The 15,957-nt window shown below is 38.5% G+C and overlaps 1 protein-coding gene across 20 annotated transcripts in view; it reads left to right on the top strand.

The window, feature by feature from the left end:
* The window catches only part of LOC140478849 (uncharacterized), a 125,393-nt gene that overhangs the window by 52,038 nt on the left and 57,398 nt on the right, over positions 1–15,957 (top strand). For 12 of the 20 annotated variants that reach the window (XM_072572363.1, XM_072572350.1, XM_072572362.1 and 9 more), the window contains 12 exons: positions 427–612; positions 1,269–1,364; positions 3,381–3,566; positions 4,223–4,318; positions 6,338–6,523; positions 7,180–7,275; positions 9,294–9,479; positions 9,861–9,956; positions 11,976–12,161; positions 12,818–12,913; positions 14,933–15,118; positions 15,492–15,587. In XM_072572363.1, the coding sequence (XP_072428464.1) occupies positions 427–612; positions 1,269–1,364; positions 3,381–3,566; positions 4,223–4,318; positions 6,338–6,523; positions 7,180–7,275; positions 9,294–9,479; positions 9,861–9,956; positions 11,976–12,161; positions 12,818–12,913; positions 14,933–15,118; positions 15,492–15,587 (1,692 nt within the window). The remainder of the gene's footprint in view (positions 1–426; positions 613–1,268; positions 1,365–3,380; positions 3,567–4,222; positions 4,319–6,337; positions 6,524–7,179; positions 7,276–9,293; positions 9,480–9,860; positions 9,957–11,975; positions 12,162–12,817; positions 12,914–14,932; positions 15,119–15,491; positions 15,588–15,957) is intronic. The other 8 variants (XM_072572356.1, XM_072572352.1, XM_072572354.1 and 5 more) reach the window with 8 other exon arrangements.

The following is a 15,957-nucleotide window of genomic DNA, read 5'->3' as shown; positions in this document are numbered from 1 at the left end:
CCAGTTTAATCTTTGCTCATTGGACAATCCTGATGTTTGGTAATATTGTAGAAAAGGGAGCCTGTCCTCTTCCTATCCATCTTCTCTTGTTCTCCCCTGAGTGCACCTTGAAAGGCTGCATTGCTCCATTTCTACTGCATTGAGGATTAAAAGACCCATATGAACCTGTAGACAACTGTGGATGCAGAAATCTTTGTTGGATTTGGCAATGGGCCCAGATTTGATGCTGACTGAAGATCTGGACAAATCACTTACCCTTGCATTACTGACAGAATCCGGTTCTATTATCTTCTAACTGCACCAATACATGAAGGACAAGAAGATATCATATTTGAATATTTAAATATCTCTCAGATTTAATGTTGTCATTTAAATTGTATAGAAGGAAAGTTCTTTGAAGACTGAAATGTGATTTTGTTTACACAGCTGTAACAACTGGTCCGACCACAACTCCTCTGGTTGGAACATCATTTACACCTGTACAATTAACAACTACAGCAGCCTCTCCATCCATCCCAGGAGTGACAACTGCAGAGAACACCACTCAGCAATCAACAACAGAATCCACACCAAACACAACAACAGGGAACAATCTCACAACAACAGCAAGTAGTAAGCTAATTTATATGATGTTTCACAGCACATGCACAGGAACAAAGGCAATTGCAGCATGATTTCCTGCAGAAATGTTCAACAAATGTTTTCCTCGGATGGTGATGGCAAGCACAAGGAGACAAAGCTTTAAATTGAGGAGTGATACATATAGGAAAGATGTCAGAGGTAGTTTCTTTTCTCAGAGAGCTTTAGGGGTGTGGAGCGTACTGCCTGCAACAATAGTAGGCTTGCCAACGTTAAATGGTGATCGGATAAACATACGGATGATAATGGAGTAGTGTAGAAGAGATAGGCTTCAGATTGTTGCAACAGCTCGGTACAACATCGAGGGCTGAAGGATCTCTACTGCACTGTAATGTTCTATGTTCTAATAGTGTGCACTTATCGTGGATATTTAACCAGGAAGTTCATGTGGGCAGCAATAACTTTTTAGATAGTATTGTTGAAGCCACCAATAGAATGATATATAAAATTATTCTGGGTTATGAAGCTCCTACAGATTTGAAATGGTAACAAACTGTGTTATACATTGTTAAAGTGTCCAAAATGATTTTGTATTGGAACAGCCACATCAAATATTGCAATAACAACAGAGAGCTCTTCTTCCTTCCAACTACTAACAAATACATCACAAACCTCTGCATCATCTTCAGTTACACAGGTCCCTCCAATTACACTGGGCAGCATTCAACCATCGACAACTCAGAACATGACAATCTCAACAAGTGATGTCAGTTCCACAACACCAGGTAATTGTGAACATCAAACTGTACTCATGAAAGCTATTTCTTGCCTACAGTACTGATAATTGGACAATGCATGCAGTAAACTTTAAAATGTTTCACCACGCTGAGCTAAATCAATGTCAGGGCTATATGATGCTGAGCGCGACGCTCCAGATCATTTGGCAAAATAATGGCCAATATATGTTTTAATTTTAAAATGTTTGGGCTGGGCAATTTTAACACGGTTCTACTGCAGAGGCACCCGAGTATAAATTCATGTTATGTTACAATCTGAAAAAGCATCAATCGGCACAGTGAAATCTACATGCAAATGAAAAAGTTAGGATGTGACGATATTTCTTATGCAAGATTTTATGACCTCAAATTTCCATTGCGATCCAGAATATGTGTTATCCTGAAGAAAGAGCTTAGCTGTCACGGGCCTTTTCATGACAGCAGTAATATTTGATCAAAGATGGACTGCTGAATTGAAGTTCATTGTTTCTTTTCAGGAGGTCATAAAGACACAGGTTCTGAAATGTCTGGGGTTGATCTAATTGAAGAAGGTTTAAAGTTTAAATTTAAAAATACATTTGTAGAATGAAAGGGGAGTGGCCAGTTCTTCCAGCACAGTTTTACTCTGGTTTGGGTTTGATTTGGATTTAGCAGTCATTTGCGAAGCTGCTGGACCCAAGGTTCAAGCTGATCCTCCCTCTCTCTGACATCTCTCCTGTAGGAACCTGGGTTTGATTTTACCTCTTGGACAAAGGGAATGTTTATGGGGATTGATGAAAGTATTTGCAGCAGCATCATTAAATTTGGATGATCTGTTGGGTTGTCAGCGAGTTTAGATTATTCTGTGTTCTGTTCTCCTTTGTTTGTGTTTCATTCGATAAACTTGTAAATACATTCTGTTTTGTTTAAAACAAAGTGGTTGGGGCAGTTGCATCACTATTGGAATATCCACTGTACACCTTCTGAAAAAATGAGCAAAGGTAGGGTCTGGGCTAATTTCTGTAAATGTTCTGAGCAGGTCTGGCCTTGTCTACAACAACGACCATAGAGAATACGACTCTGATTACCCAATGTTGTCATGTGATGTGTGCACATGTTTCTTCTAAGATTTTCTTTGTGTTAACATGATGCTCCAAACCCATCTTGTGACATTCATCTCTGGAGATAACTAGTTTCAAGTGGTGAAGCCACGTTCTGAAGTTAAAATCTAGTTTGTTACGGTTCGGTAAAAGATAAGCTGTTATGTTAGCTTTAGGCTGGTTAATTACATTCATGCTTTGAAGTATAAGATAATGAGCAATAGGAACAAGAGTTAGAATCATGGACAGGTCAACATTCCACATGTTCACTTTCCTGCCATTTACATGTAACTATTGATGCCCCTATTGATCAGGATTCTGTCCTCAAGGCGAAGAAATCCTTCCACAACTGCATCTTAAATTTGCAACCTTTATTCAGAGACTATATTCTGTTAACCTAGATTCTCCCATGAGGAAAACCATCCTCTCAGCATTTAGCCTGTGAAGCTCCTTAAGAACACTCTATGTTTCAATGGGATCATCTCTCATTCTTCTAAACTCCAGTGAGTCAGGTCCAAAACCTGTTTAATCCTTGCTCATTGGACAATCTTGATGTTTGGTAATAATGTAGAAAAGGGAGACTGTCCTCTTCCTATCCATCTTCTCTTGTTCTCCCCTGAGTGCACCTTGAAAGGCTGCATTGCTCCATTTCTACTGCATTGAGGATTAAAAGACCCATATGAACCTGTAGACAACTGTGGATGCAGAAATCTTTGTTGGATTTGGCAATGGGCCCAGATTTGATGCTGACTGAAGATCTGGACAAAACACTTACCCTTGCATTCCTGACAGAATTCAGTTCTAGTATGTTCTAACTACATCAGTACATGAAGGACAAGAAGATGTCATATTTGCAAATTTAAATATCTCTCAGATTTAATGTTGTCATTTAAATTGTATAGAAGGAAAGTTCTTTGAAGACTGAAATGTGATTTTGTTTACACAGCTGTAACAACTGGTCCGACCACAACTCCTCTGGTTGGAACATCATCTACACCTGTACAATTAACAACTACAGCAGCCTCTCCATCCATCCCAGGAGTGACAACTGCAGAGAACACCACTCAGCAATCATCAACAGAATCCACACCAAACACAACAACAGGGAACAATCTCACAACAACAGCAAGTAGTAAGCTAATTTATATGATGTTTCACAGCACATGCACAGGAACAAAGGCAATTGCAGCATGATTTCCTGCAGAAATATTCAACAAATGTTTTCCTCGGATGGTGATTCCTAGCACACGGAGACAAAGCTTTAAATTGAGGAGTGATACATATAGGAAAGATGTCAGAGGTAGTTTCTTTTCTCAGAGAGCTTTAGGGGTGTTGAGCGTACTGCCTGCAACAATAGTAGGCTTGCCAACGTTAAATGGTGATCGGATAAACATATGGATGATAATGGAGTAGTGAAGGAGAGATAGGCTTCAGATTGGTGCAACAGCTCGGCACAACATCGAGGGGTGAAGGATCTCTACTGCACTGTAATGTTCTATGTTCTAATAGTGTGCACTTATCGTGGATATTTAACCAGGAAGTTCATGTGGGCAGCAATAACTTTTTAGATAGTATTGTTGAAGCCACCAATAGAATGATATATAAAATTGTTCTGGGTTATGAAGCTCCTACAGATTTGAAATGGTAACAAACTGTGTTATTCATTGTTAAAGTGTCCAAAATGATTTTGTATTGGAACAGCCACATCAAATATTGCAATAACAACAGAGAGCTCTTCTTCCTTCCAACTACTAACAAATACATCACAAACCTCTGCATCATCTTCAGTTACACAGGTCCCTCAAACTACACTGGGCAGCACTCAACTATCGACAACTCAGAAAATGACAATCTCAACAAGTGATGTCAATTCCACAACACCAGGTAATTGTGAACATCAAACTGTACTCATGAAAGCTATTTCTTGCCTTCAGTACTGATAATTGGACAATGCATGGAGTAAACTTTAAAATGTTTCACCACGCTGAGCTAAAACGATATCAGGATTAGATTAAGCTAAATACTGGTCTCCAGACCATTTGGCAAAATAATGGCCAATATATATTTAAATTTAATATGTGTGGCTGGGTAATTTTAACAGGGTTCTATTGTAAATGCACTCAAGTGTGAATTCAAGTTATGTTACAATCTGAAAAAGCATCAGTCTGTACAGTGAAATCTACATGCAAATGGAAAAGTTAGGATGTGACGATATTTCTTATCCTAGATTTTATGATCTCCAATTTCCACTGTGATCATGATTATATGTTATCCTGAAGAAAGAGCTTAGCTGTCTAGGTCCATTTCATGACAGTGGTAACATTTAATAAAAGATGGACTGCTGAATTGAAGTTCATTGTTTCTTTTCAGGAGGTCGTAAAGAAACAGGTTCTGAAATGTCTGGGGTTGATCTAATTGAAGAAGGTTTAAAATTTAAATTAAAAAATACATTTTTAGAATGAAAGGGGGGTGGCCAGTTCCTCCAGCACAGTTTTTACTCTGGTTTGGGTTTGGTTTGGTTTTAGCAGGCAGTCATTTGCGAAGCTGCTGGACCCAAGGTTCAAGCTGATCCTCCCTCTCTCTGACATCTCTCCTGTAGGAACCTGGGTTTGATTTTACCTCTTGGACAAAGGGAATGTTTATGGGGATTGTTGAAAGTATTTGCAGCAGCATCATTAAATTTGGATGATCTGTTGGGTTGTCAGCGAGTTTAGATTATTCTGTGTTCTGTTCTCCTTTGTTTGTGTTTCATTTGATAAACTTGTAAATACATTCTGTTTTGTTTAAAACAAAGTGGTTGGGCTAGTTGCATCACTATTGGAATATCCACTGTACACCTTCTGAAAAAATGAGCAAAGGTAGGGTCTGGGCTAATTTCTGTAAATGTTCTGAGCAGGTCTGGCCTTGTCTACAACAACGACCATAGAGAATACGACTCTGATTACCCAATGTTGTCATGTGATGTGTGCACATGTTTCTTCTAAGATTTTCTTTGTGTTAACATGATGCTCCAAACCCATCTTGTGACATTCATCTCTGGAGATAACTAGTTTCAAGTGGTGAAGCCACGTTCTGAAGTTAAAATCTAGTTTGTTACGGTTCGGTAAAAGATAAGCTGTTATGTTAGCTTTAGGCTGGTTAATTACATTCATGCTTTGAAGTATAAGATAATGAGCAATAGGAACAAGAGTTAGAATCATGGACAGGTCAACATTCCACATGTTCACTTTCCTGCCATTTACATGTAACTATTGATGCCCCTATTGATCAGGATTCTGTCCTCAAGGCGAAGAAATCCTTCCACAACTGCATCTTAAATTTGCAACCTTTATTCAGAGACTATGTTCTGTTAACCTAGATTCTCCCATGAGGAAAACCATCCTCTCAGCATTTAGCCTGTGAAGCTCCTTAAGAACACTCTATGTTTCAATGGGATCATCTCTCATTCTTCTAAACTCCAGTGAGTCAAGTCCAAAACCTGTTTAATCCTTGCTCATTGGACAATCTTGATGTTTGGTAATAATGTAGAAAAGGGAGACTGTCCTCTTCCTATCCATCTTCTCTTGTTCTCCCCTGAGTGCACCTTGAAAGGCTGCATTGCTCCATTTCTACTGCATTGAGGATTAAAAGACCCATATGAACCTGTAGACAACTGTGGATGCAGAAATCTTTGTTGGATTTGGCAATGGGCCCAGATTTGATGCTGACTGAAGATCTGGACAAAACACTTACCCTTGCATTCCTGACAGAATTCAGTTCTATTATGTTCTAACTACATCAGTACATGAAGGACAAGAAGATGTCATATTTGCAAATTTAAATATCTCTCAGATTTAATGTTGTCATTTAAATTGTATAGAAGGAAAGTTCTTTGAAGACTGAAATGTGATTTTGTTTACACAGCTGTAACAACTGGTCCGACCACAACTCCTCTGGTTGGAACATCATCTACACCTGTACAATTAACAACTACAGCAGCCTCTCCATCCATCCCAGGAGTGACAACTGCAGAGAACACCACTCAGCAATCAACAACAGAATCCACACCAAACTCAACAACAGGGAACAATCTCACAACAACAGCAAGTAGTAAGCTAATTTATATGATGTTTCACAGCACATGCACAGGAACAAAGGCAATTGCAGCATGATTTCCTGCAGAAATATTCAACAAATGTTTTCCTCGGATGGTGATTCCTAGCACACGGAGACAAAGCTTTAAATTGAGGAGTGATACATATAGGAAAGATGTCAGAGGTAGTTTCTTTTCTCAGAGAGCTTTAGGGGTGTTGAGCGTACTGCCTGCAACAATAGTAGGCTTGCCAACGTTAAATGGTGATCGGATAAACATATGGATGATAATGGAGTAGTGAAGGAGAGATAGGCTTCAGATTGGTGCAACAGCTCGGCACAACATCGAGGGCTGAAGGATCTCTACTGCACTGTAATGTTCTATGTTCTAATAGTGTGCACTTATCGTGGATATTTAACCAGGAAGTTCATGTGGGCAGCAATAACTTTTTAGATAGTATTGTTGAAGCCACCAATAGAATGATATATAAAATTGTTCTGGGTTATGAAGCTCCTACAGATTTGAAATGGTAACAAACTGTGTTATTCATTGTTAAAGTGTCCAAAATGATTTTGTATTGGAACAGCCACATCAAATATTGCAATAACAACAGAGAGCTCTTCTTCCTTCCAACTACTAACAAATACATCACAAACCTCTGCATCATCTTCAGTTACACAGGTCCCTCAAACTACACTGGGCAGCACTCAACTATCGACAACTCAGAAAATGACAATCTCAACAAGTGATGTCAATTCCACAACACCAGGTAATTGTGAACATCAAACTGTACTCATGAAAGCTATTTCTTGCCTTCAGTACTGATAATTGGACAATGCATGGAGTAAACTTTAAAATGTTTCACCACGCTGAGCTAAAACGATATCAGGATTAGATTAAGCTAAATACTGGTCTCCAGACCATTTGGCAAAATAATGGCCAATATATATTTAAATTTAATATGTGTGGCTGGGTAATTTTAACAGGGTTCTATTGTAAATGCACTCAAGTGTGAATTCAAGTTATGTTACAATCTGAAAAAGCATCAGTCTGTACAGTGAAATCTACATGCAAATGGAAAAGTTAGGATGTGACGATATTTCTTATCCTAGATTTTATGATCTCCAATTTCCATTGTGATCATGATTATATGTTATCCTGAAGAAAGAGCTTAGCTGTCTAGGTCCATTTCATGACAGTGGTAACATTTAATAAAAGATGGACTGCTGAATTGAAGTTCATTGTTTCTTTTCAGGAGGTCGTAAAGAAACAGGTTCTGAAATGTCTGGGGTTGATCTAATTGAAGAAGGTTTAAAATTTAAATTAAAAAATACATTTTTAGAATGAAAGGGGGGTGGCCAGTTCCTCCAGCACAGTTTTTACTCTGGTTTGGGTTTGGTTTGGTTTTAGCAGGCAGTCATTTGCGAAGCTGCTGGACCCAAGGTTCAAGCTGATCCTCCCTCTCTCTGACATCTCTCCTGTAGGAACCTGGGTTTGATTTTACCTCTTGTACAAAGGGAATGTTTATGGGGATTGTTGAAAGTATTTGCAGCAGCATCATTAAATTTGGATGATCTGTTGGGTTGTCAGCGAGTTTAGATTATTCTGTGTTCTGTTCTCCTTTGTTTGTGTTTCATTTGATAAACTTGTAAATACATTCTGTTTTGTTTAAAACAAAGTGGTTGGGCTAGTTGCATCACTATTGGAATATCCACTGTACACCTTCTGAAAAAATGAGCAAAGGTAGGGTCTGGGCTAATTTCTGTAAATGTTCTGAGCAGGTCTGGCCTTGTCTACAACAACGACCATAGAGAATACGACTCTGATTACCAAATGTTGTCACGTGATGTGTGCACATGTTTCTTCTAAGATTTTCTTTGTGTTAACATGATGCTCCAAACCCATCTTGTGACATTCATCTCTGGAGATAACTAGTTTCAAGTGGTGAAGCCACGTTCTGAAGTTAAAATCTAGTTTGTTACGTATCGGTAAAAGATAAGCTGTTATGTTAGCTTTAGGCTGGTTAATTACATTCATGCTTTGAACGATAAGATAATGAGCAATAGGAACAAGAGTTAGAATCATGGACAGGTCAACATTCCACATGTTCACTTTCCTGCCATTTACATGTAACTATTGATGCCCCTATTGATCAGGATTCTGTCCTCAAGGCGAAGAAATCCTTCCACAACTGCATCTTAAATTTGCAACCTTTATTCAGAGACTATGTTCTGTTAACCTAGATTCTCCCATGAGGAAAACCATCCTCTCAGCATTTAGCCTGTGAAGCTCCTTAAGAACACTCTATGTTTCAATGGGATCATCTGTCATTCTTCTAAACTCCAGTGAGTCAAGTCCAAACCTGTTTAATCCTTGCTCATTGGACAATCTTGATGTTTGGTAATAATGTAGAAAAGGGAGACTGTCCTCTTCCTATCCATCTTCTCTTGTTCTCCCCTGAGTGCACCTTGAAAGGCTGCATTGCTCCATTTCTACTGCATTGAGGATTAAAAGACCCATATGAACCTGTAGACAACTGTGGATGCAGAAATCTTTGTTGGATCTGGCAATGGGCCCAGATTTGATGCTGACTGAAGATCTGGACAAAACACTTACCCTTGCATTCCTGACAGAATTCAGTTCTATTATGTTCTAACTACATCAATACATGAAGGACAAGAAGATGTCATATTTGCAAATTTAAATATCTCTCAGATTTAATGTTGTCATTTAAATTGTATAGAAGGAAAATTCGTTGAAGACTGAAATGTGAATTTGTTTACACAGCTGTAACAACTGGTCCGACCACAACTCCTCTGGTTGGAACATCATCTACACCTGTACAATTAACAACTACAGCAGCCTCTCCATCCATCCCAGGAGTGACAACTGCAGAGAACACCACTCAGCAATCAACAACAGAATCCACACCAAACACAACAACAGGGAACAATCTCACAACAACAGCAAGTAGTAAGCTAATTTATATGATGTTTCACAGCACATGCACAGGAACAAAGTCAATTGCAGCATGATTTCCAGCAGAAATGTTCAACAAATGTTTTCCTCGAATGGTGATGGCTAGCACAAGGAATTTAAATTAAGTTAATGTGGTTGACAATACTTTCTTTAGATAGTATTGTTGAAGCCACCAATATAATGATATATAAAATTGTTCCGGGTTATGAAGCTCCTACAGATTTGGAAATGGTAACAAACTGTGTTATTCATTGTTAAAGTGTCCAAAATGATTTTGTATTGGAACAGCCACATCAAGTATTGCAAGAACAACAGAGAGCTCTTCTTCCTTCCAACTACTAACAAATACATCACAAACCTCTGTATCATCTTCAGTTACACAGGTCCCTCAAACTACACTGGGCAGCACTCAACTATCGACAACTCAGAAAATGACAATCTCAACAAGTGATGTCAATTCCACAACACCAGGTAATTGTGAACATCAAACTGTACTCATGAAAGCTATTTCTTGCCTTCAGTACTGATAATTGGACAATGCATGGAGTAAACTTTAAAATGTTTCACCACGCTGAGCTAAAACGATATCAGGATTAGATTAAGCTAAACACTGGTCTCCAGACCATTTGGCAAAATAATGGCCAATATATATTTAAATTTAATATGTGTGGCTGGATAATTTTAACAGGGTTCTATTGTAAATGCACTCAAGTGTGAATTCAAGTTATGTTACAATCTGAAAAAGCATCAGTCTGTACAGTGAAATCTACATGCAAATGGAAAAGTTAGGATGTGACGATATTTCTTATCCTAGATTTTATGATCTCCAATTTCCATTGTGATCATGATTATATGTTATCCTGAAGAAAGAGCTTAGCTGTCTAGGTCCATTTCATGACAGTGGTAACATTTAATAAAAGATGGACTGCTGAATTGAAGTTCATTGTTTCTTTTCAGGAGGTCGTAAAGAAACAGGTTCTGAAATGTCTGGGGTTGATCTAATTGAAGAAGGTTTAAAATTTAAATTAAAAAATACATTTTTAGAATGAAAGGGGGGTGGCCAGTTCCTCCAGCACAGTTTTTACTCTGGTTTGGGTTTGGTTTGGTTTTAGCAGGCAGTCATTTGCGAAGCTGCTGGACCCAAGGTTCAAGCTGATCCTCCCTCTCTCTGACATCTCTCCTGTAGGAACCTGGGTTTGATTTTACCTCTTGTCCAAAGGGAATGTTTATGGGGATTGTTGAAAGTATTTGCAGCAGCATCATTAAATTTGGATGATCTGTTGGGTTGTCAGCGAGTTTAGATTATTCTGTGTTCTGTTCTCCTTTGTTTGTGTTTCATTTGATAAACTTGTAAATACATTCTGTTTTGTTTAAAACAAAGTGGTTGGGCTAGTTGCATCACTATTGGAATATCCACTGTACACCTTCTGAAAAAATGAGCAAAGGTAGGGTCTGGGCTAATTTCTGTAAATGTTCTGAGCAGGTCTGGCCTTGTCTACAACAACGACCATAGAGAATACGACTCTGATTACCCAATGTTGTCATGTGATGTGTGCACATGTTTCTTCTAAGATTTTCTTTGTGTTAACATGATGCTCCAAACCCATCTTGTGACATTCATCTCTGGAGATAACTAGTTTCAAGTGGTGAAGCCACGTTCTGAAGTTAAAATCTAGTTTGTTACGGTTCGGTAAAAGATAAGCTGTTATGTTAGCTTTAGGCTGGTTAATTACATTCATGCTTTGAAGTATAAGATAATGAGCAATAGGAACAAGAGTTAGAATCATGGACAGGTCAACATTCCACATGTTCACTTTCCTGCCATTTACATGTAACTATTGATGCCCCTATTGATCAGGATTCTGTCCTCAAGGCGAAGAAATCCTTCCACAACTGCATCTTAAATTTGCAACCTTTATTCAGAGACTATGTTCTGTTAACCTAGATTCTCCCATGAGGAAAACCATCCTCTCAGCATTTAGCCTGTGAAGCTCCTTAAGAACACTCTATGTTTCAATGGGATCATCTCTCATTCTTCTAAACTCCAGTGAGTCAAGTCCAAAACCTGTTTAATCCTTGCTCATTGGACAATCTTGATGTTTGGTAATAATGTAGAAAAGGGAGACTGTCCTCTTCCTATCCATCTTCTCTTGTTCTCCCCTGAGTGCACCTTGAAAGGCTGCATTGCTCCATTTCTACTGCATTGAGGATTAAAAGACCCATATGAACCTGTAGACAACTGTGGATGCAGAAATCTTTGTTGGATTTGGCAATGGGCCCAGATTTGATGCTGACTGAAGATCTGGACAAAACACTTACCCTTGCATTCCTGACAGAATTCAGTTCTATTATGTTCTAACTACATCAATACATGAAGGACAAGAAGATGTCATATTTGCAAATTTAAATATCTCTCAGATTTAATGTTGTCATTTAAATTGTATAGAAGGAAAGTTCTTTGAAGACTGAAATGTGATTTTGTTTACACAGCTGTAACAACTGGTCCGACCACAACTCCTCTGGTTGGAACATCATCTACACCTGTACAATTAACAACTACAGCAGCCTCTCCATCCATCCCAGGAGTGACAACTGCAGAGAACACCACTCAGCAATCGACAACAGAATCCACACCAAACTCAACAACAGGGAACAATCTCACAACAACAGCAAGTAGTAAGCTAATTTATATGATGTTTCACAGCACATGCACAGGAACAAAGGCAATTGCAGCATGATTTCCTGCAGAAATATTCAACAAATGTTTTCCTCGGATGGTGATTCCTAGCACACGGAGACAAAGCTTTAAATTGAGGAGTGATACATATAGGAAAGATGTCAGAGGTAGTTTCTTTTCTCAGAGAGCTTTAGGGGTGTGGAGCGTACTGCCTGCAACAATAGTAGGCTTGCCAACGTTAAATGGTGATCGGATAAACATATGGATGATAATGGAGTAGTGAAGGAGAGATAGGCTTCAGATTGGTGCAACAGTTCGGCACAACATCGAGGGCTGAAGGATCTCTACTGCACTGTAATGTTCTATGTTCTAATAGTGTGCACTTATCGTGGATATTTAACCAGGGAGTTCATGTGGGCAGCAATAACTTTTTAGATAGTATTGTTGAAGCCACCAATAGAATGATATATAAAATTGTTCTGGGTTATGAAGCTCCTACAGATTTGAAATGGTAACAAACTGTGTTATTCATTGTTAAAGTGTCCAAAATGATTTTGTATTGGAACAGCCACATCAAATATTGCAATAACAACAGAGAGCTCTTCTTCCTTCCAACTACTAACAAATACATCACAAACCTCTGCATCATCTTCAGTTACACAGGTCCCTCAAACTACACTGGGCAGCACTCAACTATCGACAACTCAGAAAATGACAATCTCAACAAGTGATGTCAATTCCACAACACCAGGTAATTGTGAACATCAAACTGTACTCATGAAAGCTATTTCTTGCCTTCAGTACTGATAATTGGACAATGCATGCAGTAAACTTTAAAATGTTTCACCACGCTGAGCTAAAACGATATCAGGATTAGATTAAGCTAAACACTGGTCTCCAGACCATTTGGTAAAATAATGGCCAATATATATTTAAATTTAATATGTGTGGCTGGATAATTTTAACAGGGTTCTATTGTAAATGCACTCAAGTGTGAATTCAAGTTATGTTACAATCTGAAAAAGCATCAGTCTGTACAGTGAAATCTACATGCAAATGGAAAAGTTAGGATGTGACGATATTTCTTATCCTAGATTTTATGATCTCCAATTTCCATTGTGATCATGATTATATGTTATCCTGAAGAAAGAGCTTAGCTGTCTAGGTCCATTTCATGACAGTGGTAACATTTAATAAAAGATGGACTGCTGAATTGAAGTTCATTGTTTCTTTTCAGGAGGTCGTAAAGAAACAGGTTCTGAAATGTCTGGGGTTGATCTAATTGAAGAAGGTTTAAAATTTAAATTAAAAAATACATTTTTAGAATGAAAGGGGGGTGGCCAGTTCCTCCAGCACAGTTTTTACTCTGGTTTGGGTTTGGTTTGGTTTTAGCAGGCAGTCATTTGCGAAGCTGCTGGACCCAAGGTTCAAGCTGATCCTCCCTCTCTCTGACATCTCTCCTGTAGGAACCTGGGTTTGATTTTACCTCTTGGACAAAGGGAATGTTTATGGGGATTGTTGAAAGTATTTGCAGCAGCATCATTAAATTTGGATGATCTGTTGGGTTGTTAGCGAGTTTCGATTATTCTGTGTTCTGTTCTCCTTTGTTTGTGTTTCATTTGATAAACTTGTAAATACATTCTGTTTTGTTTAAAACAAAGTGGTTGGGCTAGTTGCATCACTATTGGAATATCCACTGTACACCTTCTGAAAAAATGAGCAAAGGTAGGGTCTGGGCTAATTTCTGTAAATGTTCTGAGCAGGTCTGGCCTTGTCTACAACAACGACCATATGGAATACGACTCTGATTACCCAATGTTGTCACGTGATGTGTGCACATGTTTCTTCTAAGATTTTCTTTGTGTTAACATGATGCTCCAAACCCATCTTGTGACATTCATCTCTGGAGCTAACTAGTTTCAAGTGGTGAAGCCACGTTCTGAAGTTAAAACCTAGTTTGTTACACATCGGTAAAAGATAACCTGTTATATTAGCTTTAGGCTGGTTAATTACATTCATGCTTTGAACGATAAGATAATGAGCAATAGGAACAAGAGTTAGAATCATGGACAGGTCAAGATTCCACATGTTCACTTTCCTGCCATTTACATGTAACCATTGATGCCCCTATTGATCAGGATTCTGTCCTCAAGGTGAAGAAATCCTTCCACAACTGCATCTTAAATTTGCAACCTTTATTCAGAGACTATGTTTTGTTAACCTAGATTCTCCCATGAGGAAAACCATCCTCTCAGCATTTACCCTGTGAAGCTCCTTAAAGAACACTCTATGTTTCAATGGGATTATCTCTCATTCTACTAAACTCCAGTGAGTCAAGTCCAGACCTATTTAATCCTTTCTCATTGGACAATCTTGATGTTTGGTAATAATGTAGAAAAGGGAGACTGTCCTCTTCCTATCCATCTTCTCTTGTTCTCCCCTGAGTGCACCTTGAAAGGCTGCATTGCTCCATTTCTACTGCATTGAGGATTAAAAGACCCATATGAACCTGTAGACAACTGTGGATGCAGAAATCTTTGTTGGATTTGGCAATGGGCCCAGATTTGATGCTGACTGAAGATCTGGACAAATCACTTACCCTTGCATTCCTGACAGAATCCAGTTCTATTATGTTCTAACTACATCAATACATGAAGGACAAGAAGATTACATATTTGCAAATTTAAATATCTCTCAGCTTTAATGTTGTCATTTAAATTGTATAGAAGGAAAGTTCTTTGAAGACTGAAATGTGATTTTGTTTACACAGCTGTAACAACTGGTCCGACCACAACTCCTCTGGTTGGAACATCATCTACACCTGTACAATTAACAACTACAGCAGCCTCTCCATCCATCCCAGGAGTGACAACTGCAGAGAACACCACTCAGCAATCATCAACAGAATCCACACCAAACACAACAACAGGGAACAATCTCACAACAACAGCAAATAGTAAGCTAATTTATATGATGTTTGACAGTACATGCACTGGAACAACATTAATTGCAGCATTATTTCCTGAAGAATTGTTAAACAATTGTGTTCACTTATAGTGTATATTTAACCACACAGTTATTTCGGTTAAGAATGTTTTTTCAGATACTATTGTTTAAGCCACCTTTACAATGATCTATAAAATCATCCTCATGTATGAAGCTCCTTCAGAATCTGGAAAGGTAGCATAATGCTTTATGCACTGCACTGTTAAGGAATTCAATATGGATTTTTTTTGGAACAGCCACATCAAATATTGCAATAACAACACAAAGCTCTTCTACCTTCCAACCACTAACAAAAACATCATAAACCTCTGCATCATCTTCAGTTACACAGGTCCCTCCAACTACACTGAGCAGCACTCAACCATCGACAACTCAGAACATGACAATCTCCACATTTGATGATGCTTCCTCAACACCAGGTAATAGTGAATGTCAAACCTTAGTTATGAAAGCTATTTCTTGCTCATGGGACTGACAACTTTACAACACATGCATTAGCTTGAACGCATCACTGCTCCGGTAAGACCTTCATGGTAACTTCAGCTGATTCAGGAACTGAACCCATGCTATTGGTATCACTCTTCGGTGCAAATCAACCGTCCAGCTGTCTGAGCTAACAGACGCCTACACAGTATGGATGATTTGTAGAGCACTAATTTCCTAATGTTAGTTTCAATTTTAGAGTTTATTCTGAGGAAATGAAATTCTATTTCTGGTAGCAATGTTCAGGTTTGCTCAGCAATAATTATGACAGGATGTTATTCTCCTTTCCATCTCACCCCCTGCCTA

This window comes from Chiloscyllium punctatum, chromosome 6 (assembly GCF_047496795.1).
Source record: "Chiloscyllium punctatum isolate Juve2018m chromosome 6, sChiPun1.3, whole genome shotgun sequence".
NCBI classification, from domain to species: Eukaryota; Metazoa; Chordata; class Chondrichthyes; order Orectolobiformes; family Hemiscylliidae; genus Chiloscyllium; species Chiloscyllium punctatum.
The sequence above is the reverse complement of the archived record's forward strand: the minus strand, read 5'-3'. Positions and strand labels throughout refer to the sequence as shown.